At 41.9% G+C, this 17,682-nt stretch overlaps 1 protein-coding gene across 1 annotated transcript; it reads left to right on the plus strand.

The window, feature by feature from the left end:
• Positions 1 to 978: 978 nt before the first annotated feature.
• On the plus strand, positions 979 to 7,448 carry SULT6B1 (sulfotransferase family, cytosolic, 6B, member 1). Its single transcript, XM_010011476.1, has 7 exons — positions 979 to 1,180; positions 3,704 to 3,816; positions 4,065 to 4,154; positions 5,150 to 5,276; positions 5,887 to 5,981; positions 6,276 to 6,432; positions 7,318 to 7,448. Exons 1-7 carry the CDS (start codon positions 979 to 981, stop codon positions 7,446 to 7,448), a joined length of 915 nt encoding a protein of 304 aa, XP_010009778.1.
• Positions 7,449 to 17,682: the final 10,234 nt, after the last annotated feature.

Raw genomic sequence — 17,682 nt, forward strand, 5'->3', positions numbered from 1 at the left:
TCAGAGGCTGTTTCCTGCTAGGGGAAAACACAAGCTGGCTCCAGGCTGTTGAAAAGAGGTCCTAGTTCTGTCATGGAGATGTTGACAAAACCTGTGCCATGCAAGATTATCAGGGACTGTAGCGATAGGATGAGGGGTAATGGGTTAGAGATGAGGAAGAAGTTCTTTACAGTGAGGGTGGTGAGGCACTGGAATAGGTTGCCCAAGGAAGTTGTGAATGCTCCAACCCTGGCGGTGTTCAAGGCCAGGTTGGACAGAGCCTTGGGTGACATGGTCTAGTGTGAGGTGTCCCTGCTCATGGCAGGGGATTGGAACTAGATGATCTTAAGGTCCTTTCCAACCCAAACCATTCTATGATTCTAGAATTCTATCTCAGTATTTAATTGTCTTTTTAACATGAAAAAGGATATTAGTGCAGACTAGCTTCCATATAGGAGTATTTAGAAACTAGAATGGCAGCATCCTTTCCCATCCAGTAGTGTTCTTCCTGTTCTGTAGTTTTAATTTCATTGTTTTATATCATTCACTGCCTATTTCTCTTAACTCATAGAGTGGGTCTGACTTTATTGCCAAAATGAAACCTCTTGGGATCTTTCTTAATAGGGACTTTCTATTCTTAGTGAGATGCTATTTATTCCCATTAGTCTTATGGAAGATTAGATCTAATATTTTGCTGCTCATTCCTCCAGGGTGATTAATTATCCAATTCTGTTTCCCTGGTGGCTGAGCTTGCAAGAATTACTTGCTGTCAGTGGGATTTCTTACTAAAGTAATTCCTACTCTGTAGATTGTCAGTGGACAGGATCAACTGAGCTTCCATTTCCAGAAAGGTGGGACGGGAGGAGAGAAAGAAACATATCAAGTTCAGGGGAGGGCAGAGGTAATGCCAAGTGTTTCCACTCCACCCCTTAATAATGTCTACTTAAAGGCACGTACTGCATTTAGGCTTAACAGTTTCACACCCCAAGGGTGGTAAACATGGCTGAGGATAAAAAAACCTTTGTTGACAAGATAAGTAAAGCGTTGGCAAAGTGTGAAGGCCTTACCTTGAAGGATCTGCTGTTCTCCTACCGGGGGACTCCATATCCTGTCACAGTGTGCAGTGTGGAAACATTCCAAGCCCTGGAGGACCTGGAAGCCAGAAGAGATGATATGGTGCTGGTGTCCTACCCCAAATGTGGTGACTACATTATAAATTGCTTGCTGTAGTATACAATACTGTAACTAATGAGCTGACACAGTAAGAAGGAAAAACAACTGAATGTGGGTTTACATTGTGTGAGGGCATTGGGCGTTGCTACTGCAACCAGAGGCAGCAGGTTTTTTGTCCTACTTTATCTTACTTAAGCAGGTAATATGGTTTATGTTCCTGAAAGGAAGTTTCAGAACTCTTTTTTTGGCTGAAGAAGTGAGACTAAAGCATATTTGTTTTATATACAAGACAATTTTGCCAGTATGATGAAGTGTATTCTGGAAAGCTTGTTAGTAATGTAATGTAGTGTAGTGTATAAAAGCAATAAAGTTATGCATTAGACTTTTTAATGAGTAGAAAGTGTCAGGACCTGGCACCTTTGCTTGCAAAATTATAAGCTGTTCCTCGGCATTATTCAATATCAGCATTGGCTTTTGTTTTGTGACTGCAAAATGGTATAGAGTCAGAGGTTTGCAGAAAGGAGGAAAGGTGCAACAGGAGCAGTGAAAAAACCCAAACAACCAACTAGTTGATTTGACCAGTTTTAATATATGTCAAGTGTGACATGGTTGCTTAGAAGGAAGGGGTGGGTTTTGCTAATCTAGGAAATGCTCCTCAAGCATATGTTTCTAATTTGAGACCCAAGCAGCAGAAGCTTAGAGTTGTTGGAGAAAATGTGGGTCCAGGGAAGGATTTCCTCGCATGAGCATGGTAGTGGATGCAGTCAAATTGGGCTCTAACTAGGGAGTCCTAGGTCAAGGTCTCATTCAGCACATAGAATTCATGTTGGCTGGTGAGTTCTGATCTGGAAAGAAACTTTTGTGTGTTTAAGGGTGTAGACAGTATGCCTGTAGTGATTAGGGGGAATTTATAGCAGCTGTGAGACAGAACGCTGAACCAAGAGAAAGAGAGGGCAAATACAAAAGAAGAGAGCTGGCACAAAATGTGAAATGTGCATCTTTATTTTAAAGGGCCCGTATTTCCTTTGGATTTGGGTCCAGAGTTCTGCTGGACGCTATAAAGACCTCAGAGGTCATTGTCACAACTTAGCTTTGATTTCTCATCGAGTTTGAAGATTTCAGACACAGAGTTGTGATGCTGGTTGCCTCTGAAGTTCAGTAACTCAGTAAACCTCTCCTGCTTAGGGAGAAGGATCAGCAGATAAAGATCTCACACTGTTAGTACTGGGCAGTTTATGGTAGGTCAGCGTTGCGGTTTAAGCCAGTAAGTGATTTAGAAGCTAGGGATTTTAGCTGTATCAATTTAAGCTTTCTGTTAAAATACAATTTGTATTTGTGCACATGCAGTTAATATTAGGCAGATGAAGGCATGAATTTGGAAACTCTTAATGCTTTTGGCTCTGATCTGTACATAAATGGGAGAGTGATATAAATCATTGAATCATACGATGTCATATAAATAAATATGATTGGGTGGTATATAAATGTAATATTATAAGACATTGTACGATGTGTACACATTGTGTAAACATTACTGTACTATACTGACATATCAGCTGCTTCCATCCAAGCATCCTGAGGCACTTTATGTAGCATAGGGTGGAAGTTATTCTGTTCTGGGAATAATTTTCCACTGAAAGCATGAGGTTAAAGCTGTTTGCATTGCGTGTTCCCTGCTAGTGCCTCTGGCAGCTGTGTTCATAGGGGACTCCCAGCGTGCAGGAGGCAGCGGATCTGCAGCTTCATCTCCGTGGGCCTGGTGGGAAGCCTTCCAAAGTGCCTCCCCACAAGGATGCAGGGAGGGTGCTGTGGGCCAAGGTGAACACACTGTTCCCTTGCTCTGTCCTGCTGGCGATCGGCACAGCATCAGAGGAAGAAATGTGATTCTTGGAAACCTTGGGGAATCAGGCACAATTGTGCAGCTCCAGGAGCTGGCTCACGCTGGAATGGGATCCAGTAAGGGGGAGGCTTTGCTGCAAGATCCCTTCCAAAGGGCCAGGGGTGGGGAGGAATGCAAGTGTCCAGTGGGTAACAGCTCTTATAGCACTTGTTCTGGCATGCACATTACGGAGGCAGCGACAGGCACAGAGGACAAGTGCTGGCAGTGATGTTGAATAGGTGACTCTATTCTGTCCTTGGCCTGGGGCAGTATAGAGAGGCAGGTGCTTTCCTTGGCAGAATGAGCAAATCTCCTTGCTCCTTCTCTCTTCTGTCCAGAACCTTCCCAGGTGGTTCTGCAAAAGACAGGAAAGCTCCTGTTACTGTCTGGCAGTGGTTTATGAATATAGTAAATGTTAAGTGCATTGTTGATCCAGTTCTGCCCCCGTATCACATACCAGTTATAAGTGAGCCCTTGGTCACAGTTAAGAAGCTGTTGAGGATCTCATTAATGGAAGGCTTTATTTTGTTTATAATCATTTGAGAGCTTTAATACTATTTGTTATTCGATGACTGTCTTTTATGCTGAATTAAGCCATGTAATGAGAAGGCCCTGGGATCTTATATAAACCTCTGCTATTTTTTATTTTGTTCTCTGGGTTTCTTGGTGCAGGTGTGAACTGGCTTATCCAGATTTTAAGTGATTTGATATTTACTACTATCCAGAGTAAACCTGTAAGCACAGAACTACCATTTATTGAATGTGGAGATCCAGGTAAATACCAGGTTAGTGAAAAGAAGCTATTCAAGTACTTAAAGTCTGTTGTTTTCTCTCTCCTGCATCCCCGCACACAAGTTATTAAAATGAAGTCATGCAGCAAGTAAAGATATTTCTCCTGAGAGGGGAAGAATGGTAATCTGGGATGACTAATGCCTTTTGATTAGGGGCTGTTTCACACAAGTGACTCTCACAAGTCATTGCTGCACCCATGTAATAAACCTGTTCTCACTTATGGTTCTGTTTATTTCTAAAGAGGATGAAGCAGATTCCATCTCCAAGGATTTTGGCAACACATCTGAATTACGATTGCCTCCCCAAGTCTATTTTCAAGAACAAAGCCAAGGTGGACTTTTTTCCTTTTTCCAAGAACAAGCCTCATCTCTCTGACAGTGCTAGGACGCAAAAGTGATTTTGGGACCAGATCCTTTTCTTGCACCCACGCAGGTCACACTGGGGGAAAGCAGCTTGGAGACAATGGGAGTCTCTTAGGGCTTAGCACCCCCTATGATTTATAGTAGCCTTAGGGGTGCTGTAGTTGACATAAACAGGAACAGATCTAGAGGCTGTTGCAGGGCTCAGGAATGGCTGGTGTCATGCTTTCCTTTTTTATGTTACTCTTTTCTATGCATGACCGTGGTGGGAATGAATGTGGCAGCAGTATCTCTGCAACATTTTCTGTCTCCTTGCAAAGAGTCACACTGTTAAAACTTTAGTATTTCTGGTACTTGGTCACTGATCAGTGGAGGATGCATAGCACTTATGAGATGTATCACAGATGAAGGAAATAACTGGTTAAGGGATGAGGATTTGTTCCATGTTTCACTGGTATTTCACTGTTCTGTATGAGACAGGAAAAAATGAAATGTGTATAACAAAAAAAAAATAATGTATAAGGTGTTTTTAGAAGTGTTTATGCTTCTCTGAGGATTACAGTCTCTTAGGATTTCAGTAACATTATAGCTGTGCTTTGGAAAATGGGAGATGTTTGTAACAGCTGCAGTTTCCTCAAGGAGAGTTGGACAGAGATTTTCCTAGTAGGGGGCTGGCAAATGGTTTCTTACAACTTACCCCAAGTCTTATGGGATAGTATTCAATCACAATATTACAGTTTTTTCTGTTGCTTCTTTCTACAATTGCTTCATGCAATACACAAATCTTGGAAGTGGTAACAAGGTCTTTATTGTGTTCATGTTGTAAGTTTGTTCTCCATGCCTTAACTAATAAAATGTTTTGTAGCCTCCTGTATGTTACTGATTGCAGAGTGTTTGGTTATACTCTCTTTTGGTTGCCAGGGGAAGTAAGTGATCTAAACTTGTTGACTTCTTTCGCCCACTCCAGATACTAGTGTTGTTTCGAAACCCTAAAGATACAGCTGTTTCATTTTTCCACTTCCACAACAATGTGCCAGGCGTCCCCAGTTACAGCTCTTGGGATGAGTTCTTCTCAGAGTTCATGAATGGGAAAGGTATTGTTACACTTGCTGAATGTAGCTGAGGAAGCATCAGAAAAAAAGAATAAAAACAACTAAATGGGGCCGTTGGGAAAACAGCTGTGTCATAATTAGTTTACTGATGGCCATATGTCATCGTAAAGGAGGCAGCTGAATGCCAGAATGGGGAGAATGGCCAAAAGATTCTTTGAATCTGGGTATTTTGCTCTTCCAAAATATAGCATTCAGCATAGACAATAGCATTGGGTCAACATTCTGCCCCTTAATGATGAAGGAAATGCTACAGATCTGAAATGCTAATAAAATGACAGTTTGATGACTTTACTGTTTCTGAACATGAGGCCAAACACCTCATTAGTAACGCAAATTTTAGATTTAGATTGATGTCTGGCTTTGGCTTTTAGGAGATGTTTAAATGACAATATAGTAACAGAGGGGAAGCACATAGTTAAATTTGCATTTCTGTGTGGAAACGGTTTACCTATAAAAGTCCAGAGGAAGCCTCTGTCATTCTGTTGTATGGTACCACAGAAAGGGCAGACTGTTCCCTTCCTTTGCATGGATGATAAATAAGTACCCAGTAAGAAAAAAAGGTCACACTGATGCTTTTTTTTCCTCTTTACAGTCAGCTGGGGTTCCTATTTTGATCATGCAGTCACCTGGAACAAACACATTGAGGATGAGAATACTATGATTGTAATATATGAAGACCTGAAAGAGGTAAAGCAGTTGCTATGAACTGACAGGCAAAATACATCTCAGCCCATTCCTTGAAATCTGCTGAAATTAACAGGAAAATTTCAGAAACCTGTGTTTCTGAAAGAGCAAAATCAAGTTGAATTTAGAGACAGGTTGAATCTGGCTATACAAAAGCTGGGCTCCAGCGTAATGCATAAAACATAATGTGACGGAAAATGTATTGTTAATAGATGATGGCAGTGCACATCCCAAGTGGGTAACTCCTTTATTAGAGGAAGCATATTGCATGTCTCCCTTTCACTGTGTTGCTTTCAGAACCTGACTGCCAGTGTAAAGCAGATAGCTGAGTTCTTTGGATTCTCCCCAACGGCAGAGCAAATCCAGTCCATTGCAGACAGGGCCACTTTCCAGGCAGTGAAGGATAAGGCTCAGGAGACTCATGGTGCTGTTGGCTCATTTCTTTTCCGCAAAGGTAAATTTGTCTCTATTTTGCCAGGGTGGTGAAAGGTAGCACTGCATCTTGGGCAGACAGGAGTTTGGGTCAGTAGATGGTTAATCTTTACATGCAGTTTTCAAGGTTGGAGTTGCATAAGAAACACTTGGTTGTGCTTCGGGACACAGTCACTTGATTTTCTCACAAGGGTCAGTGCCATTCATTAGAGCCTTGTATGATGTGATAAGCAGAAGTGCCATACATTTAGGACACCTCCAGTTGTGGTATGCAGTAAGCATCCATTAAAACAAAGACGAGTTTTATTTTGGCTTCTGTGATTGCTGGGGGTAGCCTGGCATTGGTCTACAGCGTGCTTCCACTGATTTTTCTTCTTGGGTGTTCTAAATAGCCCATGTTATTGCCTAGGAGCCTCAGTCAGCATGTGGAATCCAGACACCTCACAGGCTGAGCCATGGGTCTTTTACCCATGGATCAAGCTAGAGCTGTAGACTCAGACAACCTCAGACTGTGGGCTCTCCAAAATCTAGATTCAGTGTAAACTGTACCTTAAAGCAGTGCACCAAGCTCTTGCAGTTCAAAGCCATACCTTTGAACTTTCTGGATTGGTTTCACAGCTGCTGGTCATCTTACAGTCTTCTGCAGCTGTACAAGGCACATGTAGGCAGGCCAGTAGCTTCCTATGTTCACTTTATGTTCACATTCTGTTGAGGACACCAAGCACAAGGCAAAACATAAGCGTGTTTTCTTGGGTCAGATTTTTTTTCTTGCAGCAAAAAAAAAGAAAACCAAAAAAAGATGACCCTGTAATATGATAATAAGAGAGACAAGGTAGTTTTTTATTTTAAATCATACTCCTTGGTACATACAGTCAAGGGTAATATTTGGCTTTTCTTTATATAACAGGTGTTGTTGGAGACTGGAAAAACCTTTTCACTGAAGCTCAGAACCAGGAAATGGATGCCAAATTCAAAGCGTGCTTAGAAGGAACTAAGCTGGGAGCAAAGTTAAAATATGATGTGTACTGCAAGGTCTGAACCTCCTTTATGGAAAAAAACTCACGTTCAGGCTGCTTTTCATTCGCTTTTATGAAATAAGCAGAAACCAGGGCAATGTCTGTTTAAAAAAAATTGAAAATCCATGCAGTTTGCAAACCTGTTTCTGCTGGCTTAATTTACGCAAGCGGTCTTTGCTCGTGCAGTTAGTATCATTGACTTCACTGGCTTCTCTTAAATGACCTGTAGTTCTTTTGCCTCACCTGGGTTTTAGCACTGATTTTTAGCTGTAATTGATTTTATGTTACCTGGTAGAATCCTGCGTGGAATATATATGCAGTAGTTAAACCTACTGAAATCACTGGTAATATATTTGGTACGTTGGAAGTGATTTTCCAAGAGATTTTTTTTAAAGCAATCATAAAGTGTCATTTTGATTCTTAAGTTCTACATTCAAAGTATTCATTTATAATTTTAATTTCTTAAATTCATAGTATAAAATGTGATTTCAAAAGGTCATGTTGTAGTTGTGTCTTTTGCTACTTTCTGTGTGCTGATAAATGTGAGAAAAAAAGTAAAGGAATTCAGTGGTGGAAATTTTCTTCCCCTTTTGGCAATAATATTTTTTTTCCTTTGGTGATGTGAGATGTCATCCTGAGCAACTGAAGGAATTGCCTTGGACAGAACTTGCTCATGGAGGTTGGAGTCCCTCTCCTGATGGTGGCTTGCTTTGTTGCTTCACCTCAGCACAGGGTTACCCATGGGAAATTGGAAACATACGTTGGGAACACCAGGTTCTGTCCACATGATTATTGTGACTCCTGACCTGTGAAGCAAGAGGAGCCCACACTGGAGCAGGTTTGCTGTAGGACTTGTGACCCCGTGGGGGACACACACTGGAGCAGCCTGTTCCTGAAAGGCTGCACCCCATGGAAGGGACCCATGCTGGAGAAGTTGGTGGAGGACTCTCTCCTGTGGGAGGGACTCTACACTGGAGCAGGGGAAAAGTGTGAGGAGTCCTCCCCTGAGGAGGAAGGAGCGGCAGAGACAATGTGTGATGAATTGACCACAACCCCCACTCACTGTCCCCCTGCACTGCTGGGGGGGAGAGATAGAGAAAATGGGGTGTAAAGTTCAGTCTGGAAAGAAGGAAGGGGTTTGGGGAAGGAGTTTTTAAGATTTGGGTTTGTTACTCATTTATTTCTCATTATCCTACTCTGATTTGACTGGTAAACCACAGATTTACCACAGGTTAACTTCAGTACATAGTTAGGAATGTCTTGTAGACATGGATCAAGGCAGATGTGAATTTGCTTTCAAGATTAACAGCTGTAATAACGGCCATTTAAAATAAGTAAACCAGAAGTGGGGTACCAGTGAGGACTGAAGAGGAAAACAGAACACACAAACCCGAACCATATCAGAATAAAGTGGGTTAATACCAAATGAATGAAAGTTTCAGGTCGCTAAAGCTATCTCAGTCAAATCTGAGGTTCCCTGTAAACTCTACATATGCCCTGGAAAAAGCAGCAGCATTCCATGGCGATTTGTCTCAGCTGTACCTTGGTGCAGCTGTAGGTCAAGATCATTGCTAAGCAATTGATAATTTATTAATAAATGTTCAAAAGGCTTTGTTTGAGGATGATGTTGAAACAGGAGCACTACTTCCTGTGAAAGTAGGTTGCCTGAGTTGCTGATAGATCAGTAATAGCCAGTTTGTCCACTTAAACCACCGTATTTCTCAGTTTAAGATTACAATGAAGTATTCGAGGGCAGTTCAAGAGGAAATCCTATCTCAAAATGCTAAATAGGCTATGCTTAATTTTTTACACCTTTTTATCAGCAAGGTTATTTAAGCTGACTGAGGTGGTTTAGCTGAGGGAACATTTTATAGGTGACATCCTTAAATTCCTTCAGTTTGACCTGCATTGTTCTCAGAGCATACTCACATACTCAGTAATTGCCAGCTAATGATGAGCATTAAGTGTGTAAGACTAGTGAGTGTGAAGGGTGACTGATTATTTTTTTTTTTTCAGCTTTCTGTGTGTTGTAGGTTTGGTTATATTAAAAATGATGTGGTGGGGGAAGGCAGCTAGACTTAAAGACACCAGAGGAAGGGGGGATTTGTAGCTTCCTTAAGCACTTCAGCCATTCAGGATGAAAAAGCACTGTGAAGTGCTTTGAGATAGTGGCATTGAAGGTCAAATCCAGTAGCTCATGATGACTGCAGCTGTCGACAGCAGATAAACTAAACAGAAAATTCAAACCCAACAGAAAATTAAACTCCTCATTGTGGAAAATCACCAGTCATAAATTCTTTCATCCATACATACAAGGAGCAATTTTGGATATGTATTTTCCATTTCTATGTTTTATATACTTTGTATATATTTTTGCTTTTATACTTTTTATTACAGTAATAGGCAGTAAAATGTTAAATGGTACTTTTTACACGCAACATTTAAGGAATATGTTGGATCATTCAGCTTCTAAAGAAGAGGTTTTTTAACTCCTGACCATAGTTTTGTTTTTATTTTTTCTGTGTTTGTGATCTGCTTCACACTTACCATTTTTCAGTAGATGTTGGTACTTATGATGTCTGCGTTCATGGTAACTGGTAAATGCTGCTCTATTAGTACTTCTGTCACATCTATTTCCCTTATGGGTGGTTCAGTAATAATCATAAGGCAGGAAAGTATATGAAAATCGTATTGAAAAAGAAAAATTGGAGGTCTTCTCGAAAAGAGAAGCATAAATGTATCTTTTGTATGCAAGAGATGGCTCCCTTGTGTGTGTTCAGGGTGTCAATAACCCAACCAAAAAGGAAGAAAATTCTGGTACTGAATTATAATAAAAGTAAAATGGGATCAAAGCAGACAGAACTGAGCTCAATTTTCTCATTTACAAAATGCAAGCATTTCATACTGCAGCATTATGTAGTACATTAATTGGAAAGATAATTAATGTTGAATTACAATAGAAGTGCCGTAAAAGTACAGGGCACTTATGACATCCACAGGAATATCAAATAATTTTTTTTTCTGAGGGTAGCCTGGCTATTAGAATGGATGCCAAATGGATTTATAATGAAGGGGGACATGAAATACAGTCATTGAAATGATTTTATGACAGTAGATGCCTGGACTCATATTCTAATGTTGGATTTTATTTGTTAAAGTCCTCACACTTTGTTCTGAATTTTGGCTGACTGATCACCTTTGGTGGGGATTAGCACTCCTGTTTTACTCTTAACACACTGCAGAGCTTGGCCATGTACACTGGAAGTGTTGAAATGAGACTGGTCAGTGTTTGTTCTGGATGTTCATATTGTCAGGAGAATAGAGAACAACAGCATTATGAATGAGAGCACGCTATATCAGTGCTGCGGCTGAGTGCATTGCTAGAGCACTCTGGTAGAATGTTACTGGCGTTCAGATGTTTATGGTCATGGATACAATTGTCCCGTATTGCTATCACACTTTGTGATACTTGTAGATCACATAATATGAAGAATTAGCTGATAAAAATTCAGTTTGCATCTGAGTGGACAGTTTTTCATAGGATCATTTGGCTTCTGCAAAAACTTTAGAGGCTTGAGGAAGATAGAAAATTAGTCTTTGCTCAAAATGCAAGGCAGTCAGGAGCAGTCAGGAAATGAAAGGAGGCTGGGGAACTGCTGTCTTGGGAGGCCTGTGTACTTGTGAATAATGGAAGTTTATTGGCATATGCTTGTGGGGTCTCCAGTGAGTTCCTTGCCGTTTTGCATTTTACAAGCCAGTGAAGCTGTTTTTCATTACTAGAACACTCATTAGTGTTCCCCTAGCAGGTAAATAAGTCATAGTTTCATTACTGTGTATTTCTGATATATCCATAGGCAACGTATTTGTAATCAGAGGAAAAAATGAAATACAAGATAATCTTAGGCGTTAGACATATGTCCCCCAAAATTAAAAAAAGCAGACAACCCAGCAAGCAAACAAACCCTGAGCACTTCTATTCCCTCTTCTTCATTTCTTTTCTGCAGGCATAGAAGAGTGATTGGAGTAACTTCTGCACATGAGTGAGCAGGTCTTTTCTTTTATTCCTTGGGCGAGTATTTATGCTGACTACAATTTTCATTTCTTTTCCAGGCTTCCAGCACAATCCACCCTGTTTCTCCCCAATGACATGGAATCTTTTTTCCCTGACTGTTACTTATTTACAAAATTGTTTCTTTTTCTTCTTTTTTTGTTTGTTTTTTTCTTTTTCTCTTGACAAGCCACTGTGTTTGTCTTCATTTGCATCTGAATGCCCACCTTTCTTGCTGCTGTGGTACCAGAGGCATGGTCAGGCATTTGTGCATCGCCAGAGAAAAGTTACCTTAATGTTGTGGTGCTGAGGGAACATGAAGAGGAACATTTTGCACAGAGGAACTGAGCTTTAAGCCAGTGGGTGAGGGGGACCCCGAGAGGAGGTCTGCCTGTCACTGGGTGAGCTGGAGCATGATGTCGGCCAAGGCGCCATTAAATAGTCTCCCCATTCAACAGGGTGGCCCTGTCCCAAAAGGATGGGATGTTAACTGGAGCAGGACAACGAGCAGTGGTGGAGGCTGGGCTTCCCTGTACCTCATTCCCTCTGAAATCGGGTGGCGGTGCCATGTCCGACATGGGCCCAGGGCCCTCGCCACGCTGAGGGGAGGTTGCGGAGGGAAAACCCCTCTTGTCTCACCTCAGGAGCGGTGGAAAAGCAGGGTCTTTCATGGCTGCCACTGCCCACAGGCCTGGGGCTCTCCTGCCAAGAGTCCTCTGTCTTGGGCTGTCCAGCATTCCTTTTTAAAGGTGACAGGAGCTATCCTCATGTGTCGGAAAAATACAGCTCACTCTCAAAGGCGGATACAGGGGGGAGTCAGTTCCCTGCCTGGTGACTGGCAGACCCCGGGTGCCAGCGGGCCTGGGGCGAGCAGTGGTTGCATGGTGGTAAACGTGGTCCCCTCCACTCTCTAAATCCTGACCTCCTGCGGATTTTCTAGCAGCAAAGCCTGGCTGTGGTCTTACCAGAGAGAACAAACATGGTGTGGGAGCATGAGGAGGAATGGCGGCACACAAAACAAGCAGGCCTGGAGAGGAGAGTGGCTCTGAAGGCGATGAGGTTTGATGAGTCTGTTCCCATATGGCTGGAGATTATAATTTGGAGCTAAAAGCCTTGGGAAAGACACTTGCTCAGGAAGTTGGTGGGAAGCGTGCATGTGCTGGAGACCCCCAGGGGAGCAACAGATGTGTCCGAGTGCTGGGGTTTGCTCAGGCCTCCTCTTGTTGTAGCCTGGAGCACAGTATTCATGATGGAGGAGTAAACATGGCAATAAACAGTCCTCTGCCGTTATCAAAGGTGAATGTCTCTGTGGCACTTTAATTGCCTTTGCAGGCCATTTTATGCCTCTCTGGCCCCTGTCTCTGTCCCTGATTGTTGCCATTTTAAATAAGCAATCTGAAGCACAAGAGGCAGAGCGTGTATTTTATACATGGGTGATTGCAAAGTTTCCGTGCAGTGGAGGACAAGCCCTCTAGGGCTCTCCCGTGTTGCATTTTTTACTGCCGGTGCTTTGAATGGTTTACGATATAGGGCCATATGAGTGGTTTGTCCACAAATGAGTTGTGTGCTGAAAGCCTGAGGGCACTGAAAGAGATGAAAAATACATTAATATAAAAGACAACTATGTAATGAAGTAGAATAAGTACCATTACAAACTGCTGTAAATACAAAGTTCTCTGCCAGTTTGACAGACTCTCCAGAGTAACAGTAAACAGAAGCTTCAGAAGGAAAACTGCTCGAAGTCCAAAATCAAGTCAAAATCACTGAGGGTAAAAGGAAGAGACAAGACAGCGTTAGCTCAGGTACAGTGATGCAGCAGCCTTTCAGTAGCACAGAAACAAAGGTGGATGCTGATGCAAGAAGAGTGTATCAAAGGAGTAAATATGGCAAATCGCGTTCATCGACTAAGGAGCAGTTCAGTTGGGAAAAAAGGGAGCTCAAACCAAATGCAGCATCTCATTGCAAAAGAATGAACATAAATACAGAACAAATTGAAATTAAAGAAACCAAAAGTTGCTCTTCGGGCAACTCCTGCCTACCAGCCCATGGCTTATGCTTACACTTATTTACAACAATGTACATGAAGTTCTGTTTTTTAAAGATACTTTAAGAGGCTTCCAGGACTAAATGCTGGTTGCTGCCTCTGTAACTCACCCATGGCAGCACGTCTCTTTCCTGTGGGTCCCACTGCACCCAACAGCCACCCTGAGGCAGCACAAGACATTGTGTCCTGGGCATGGGACCTACTGAGATGCTACAGCAATTTCTTGGTGAGTTTAAAGAAAGTAAAGAAGCTTGAAAAGAAACACATTGAAAGTTTTTTGTGTGGTCATGTTCTTCTGCTATGCTGCTGGCAACAGTGGGCTGCCTCGCTCTGCCCAGGCAGTAGGGATACGGCACTGTATTCCCCACTGCTGCCAAACATGGTGGGACTTAGACCTGTGTGCTGGCTGAGAGCCCAAGCACAGTCCCTCTGAGCAACACTGGTGCTCAGCAGTGTGACTCAGAGGAAAGCCAAGTCTCGCAGCATGGTTGCAACAGGCTTAAGTTAGCCAGCTTGCCAACCCTGAGCCAAATCATGGCCCAGTGGGCAAGTGCAACATCTGTATATCCCAAGGTGAACATGGGGGGTACATATGTGGTGCCATGGGGCTGCTCATGAGCATACTTCTTGGCACATGCATAAGTAGATGCAATATCAGTGCACTGGAAGAGTAAAGCAGAGAATTAGTTGATTTTGGGGTTGGTCTGGAAAATGGTGGCTATTTGCATATTTAAATATTGATATATGCACCCACTAATCTTTTTAATGGTAAAACTGAGTGTAATTTGATTGTGTTCTAGGGTGATTATATTCGAATTACTTCTTTTAGACGTGGTTGTTTAGAGTTAAATATTATATTGTTGGGGTTCACAGACTTTTGCTAACTTATATGAACATAATAGTTAGTTGGCATTTAATTATGTGTGTAACTAATCCAAAGCAATACGAGGTTTTGTAAGATAATTGGTAAGTTGTCATGTAGGTGGTTTCTCTAAATGGCTTCATAACATTTAGAAGGACAAAAGAAATTGCACATAAATAATAGGTTATTACAAACAAATGGGTAGGCAATTATTCATAGCATTGGAAATGGACAATTCAGCTCACAATGGAATTCTTCAGAACACTACAGCTACAGTATTTGCATAAAACAACATCTGAAATTTGCAATTGGCTTTGTTTCCTGTTTAGAATGCCTTTTGTAATTACTACAGCAGCCCCCTTTTGAAGAAATCCATTATAACTTGAATTATGTTAATCTGATGCTGTGGATAATTGCCATCTATTCAATAAAATTAATTTGTTTTTTTGGCCCCTTAAATATGAGTGAACCATTTTAGAGGGGGGTATGTGCTTGATGTCTTTGTAGCCATCTTTTTCTGGTTTATCCTATAAAGTTTTTCCATCAGAGTATCATAGAATTAATTCTCTAATTAGTAGCAAATTTGGGGATGGAGAGAAAGTTTAGATCTATATTTACCTTTGGAGAGCATAGCTGGATAGTGGGGATTGTTACAGCAAAAAAAACCCACCACCTTGTTTTTTGCTTCTTTGGACTATAAATATTATCTGAAATTAAATACAGGAGAAGAGCAGTGCCACATTCTGGTCTTGGATAAATGCTCTCCTTAGAAACAGCTGCTGTGATGGCGTTGGCATCAGTCTGTTGGGGATGAGTTTGACCTTTTGAGTGCTCTCCCCTGCGTACTGGAAAATGCTCCAAGTCCTTCTCTATTGAGGGGAACAGGAGGGAATTCATATTGTGCGCTTGTGTTGTGCCATGGGAACACAGTTGGGTTGCTGATGGGCTGGTTTAGTCAGTAACTATTAGTTATCTAATCTGTTTAATTAGTTATCTAATCTGTTTGATTACCTGGTTCAGTCAAAAGTAATATATGAAAAGACCTATCAAAATGCCCTTCAGCAAAACATAGCATAATCCTGGCCTATAAATGTCACTGTTTGTATTGTGATAACCCATTTCTCTGTGCAGAGCGAAAACAAAAAGCCCAAAATATTTTCTCACCATTACAGCAAAGAGGTGAGGAATTACAGGGAAAATCCTAAAGTACAGTGAAGTCTGTTTAATTGTAGGTAATTTTGTCACTTCTCCTCTCAAGGCAGTAGTCCTGGGAATGAAGCCATCAGCATCTAGGTACTGTCAGTGGTTACAGGATACAAGGAACGTACTGGACTTCTCATTTGTTCTTTGTACTGCTTTCACTAAAATACCAGCTGGACTTCCTTCAGGTAGATCCCCAGAAGATTTTGGTGTCTTGGTGCCCCGAGGACAGACATTGATTCCTCCTCTTCCCTGCTCGACCTTCCCACACCCCACAACTGGTTGTTTAACAAGAGTGATGACGCCCTTCTTGTCTTTTTGGGACAATCTTATGGTGAGATCATACTCCTAAGTTTAATTCCTTCTGCAGCTGGGGAGATCAAACCTGTGCATCCCCAGATAGAATGAAAGTGCCAAGTTGTAGGCTCCTGTGACATAAAGGGACTTCAGTAACTCTCATGTTGAATTTAGCTTAAAACAATCAAAATAATCGGGTGAGACAGAGGCAACATGACATGGACTAAACCAGTGTATATGCTGTTGATGGATGGGAGCTGAGGGGCTGAAACTTGAGGAAGAGGGAAGGAAATTACTGGCATCTTGTATTCTGCAATAGTAAGTGAATTGCTGAATGTGCTGTATTTCTTGAATGGAAATGGCTGCTGGTGCTGTGCCAGTGTGGAGAGCAATCCTATGGGCGCATGTCAGGCAGGCACGTGAAGTCAGAGGTCCTCAGGGAGACTGGGGAATGTCCATCTGCTGATTCTGGCAGGTTTAGACATGGGAGAATGAAAATACATAGACATATGGGCATGAAAACAATATGATCCTCAGGTCAAATGGAAACTGCTCCTCTCAGAGCAACATTCATCTGGGCAAACTCCTCTTCCTGTCTGTCCTGCACTCACTGGATATGAGAGCAGTACCTTGTCTCCATCACCTCTGTATCTCTCAGGACAAGCAACAGCACTGCTGGGAAATAAATGGTGAAGAAGAGAGGTTGGAGGAGTTTGAAAAAGAAAAGTTTCTGACAGATCCATGGTGGGAAAAGGTAGCTGAGGGTTACCAAGAATTCTGTATAACCATTGTTCTGCTTGTACCTTTTTGTCCAACTGTCCTCTATAGTTTTCAGCCTCTAGAGCAACTTGCTTATGTTGTATCCTAACTCTTGTCTGAAGATACCCATTCTGGCATGTGTAAGACATCACAGTATGTCTTTACTGCTGCCTTGTCCCACATGCTCTGTTGTCAGCATGGGCACACCTAAAGCAGCACAAAAAGTATAGGAAAAGAGGTGGTTTGTTTGCTTTCAATGGCACTTTGCCACTGGTACTTAGAAGGATACTGAGTGGGTAATCTTCAGTTTGCAGTGTGATAACTAGCCTGTGCAGTCTTCTGGAGAGAACTGGTTAAAGAGCTCCAAGACGTGACAGCAATGCATGGAAATCTTGGCATGTAACAGCTCTGGGTACATTGGTGTCACAGTTGTCAGCTTCTAAGGTGTCTTTTAGTTCCCGTTGTTGTTTTCAGGGACTGTATTTAATACCACAAGCCCCGCTAAGCTCTGATTCTCTAGGGAAGGCCCACTGAAAAAGTGAGCCTAATGCTGCAACCTGCAGGTGGCAGGGATTTGTTAATCACTGTAAGACAGCTGCTTCAGAAGGGATAATTAAAGGGAGTAGCAAGATGGAGAAGAGGAGAAGGAGACAGCAGGTAAGAGAACAAAATGGGAGGTGTCAGTGGCTCTGAGTTAAAAATGTAGCAAAAAAAAGTCAGGGTGTAAGCATTTTATATCTAGTTTATTCATACCACAGAAGACTTCCTCTCATCCTAAGCCATGTGTTGTTCCAAGAGTGTGTATGTGTATTCAAGACATATCTATGTATTCAAGTAGTTACTGTTATTTTTACACAAAAGTATATTAAGAAACAATTTGTGCAGGATTATTAGTCTTGTAAACGTCTCATTATCAGCCCTACTATTCCCCAAACAAAGCCTGAAACTGCTGTAGTTGCTGTTTATTGACCAGCTAAGTAACAGTCTACCTCCAGCGCCGAGTTTACTGATTTTTCAGTTTTACTGCTAATGAAATTTGACAACAT

The sequence above is a fragment of the Nestor notabilis genome, unplaced genomic scaffold (assembly GCF_000696875.1).
Source record: "Nestor notabilis isolate BGI_N333 unplaced genomic scaffold, ASM69687v1 scaffold1953, whole genome shotgun sequence".
In the NCBI taxonomy this organism is placed as follows: domain Eukaryota; kingdom Metazoa; phylum Chordata; class Aves; order Psittaciformes; family Psittacidae; genus Nestor; species Nestor notabilis.

What these genes read in the sequence shown, in the direction of transcription:
- SULT6B1 (XM_010011476.1), top strand. Translation starts at nt 979, where the DNA reads ATGGCTGAGGATAAAAAAACCTTTGTTGACAAGATAAGTAAAGCGTTG. An exon ending in TTTTCAAGAACAAAGCCAAG is followed by an intron (nt 4,155 to 5,149) that starts GTGGACTTTTTT and finishes CGCCCACTCCAG; the next exon opens with ATACTAGTGTTGTTTCGAAA. An exon ending in AGAGTTCATGAATGGGAAAG is followed by an intron (nt 5,277 to 5,886) that starts GTATTGTTACAC and finishes TCCTCTTTACAG; the next exon opens with TCAGCTGGGGTTCCTATTTT.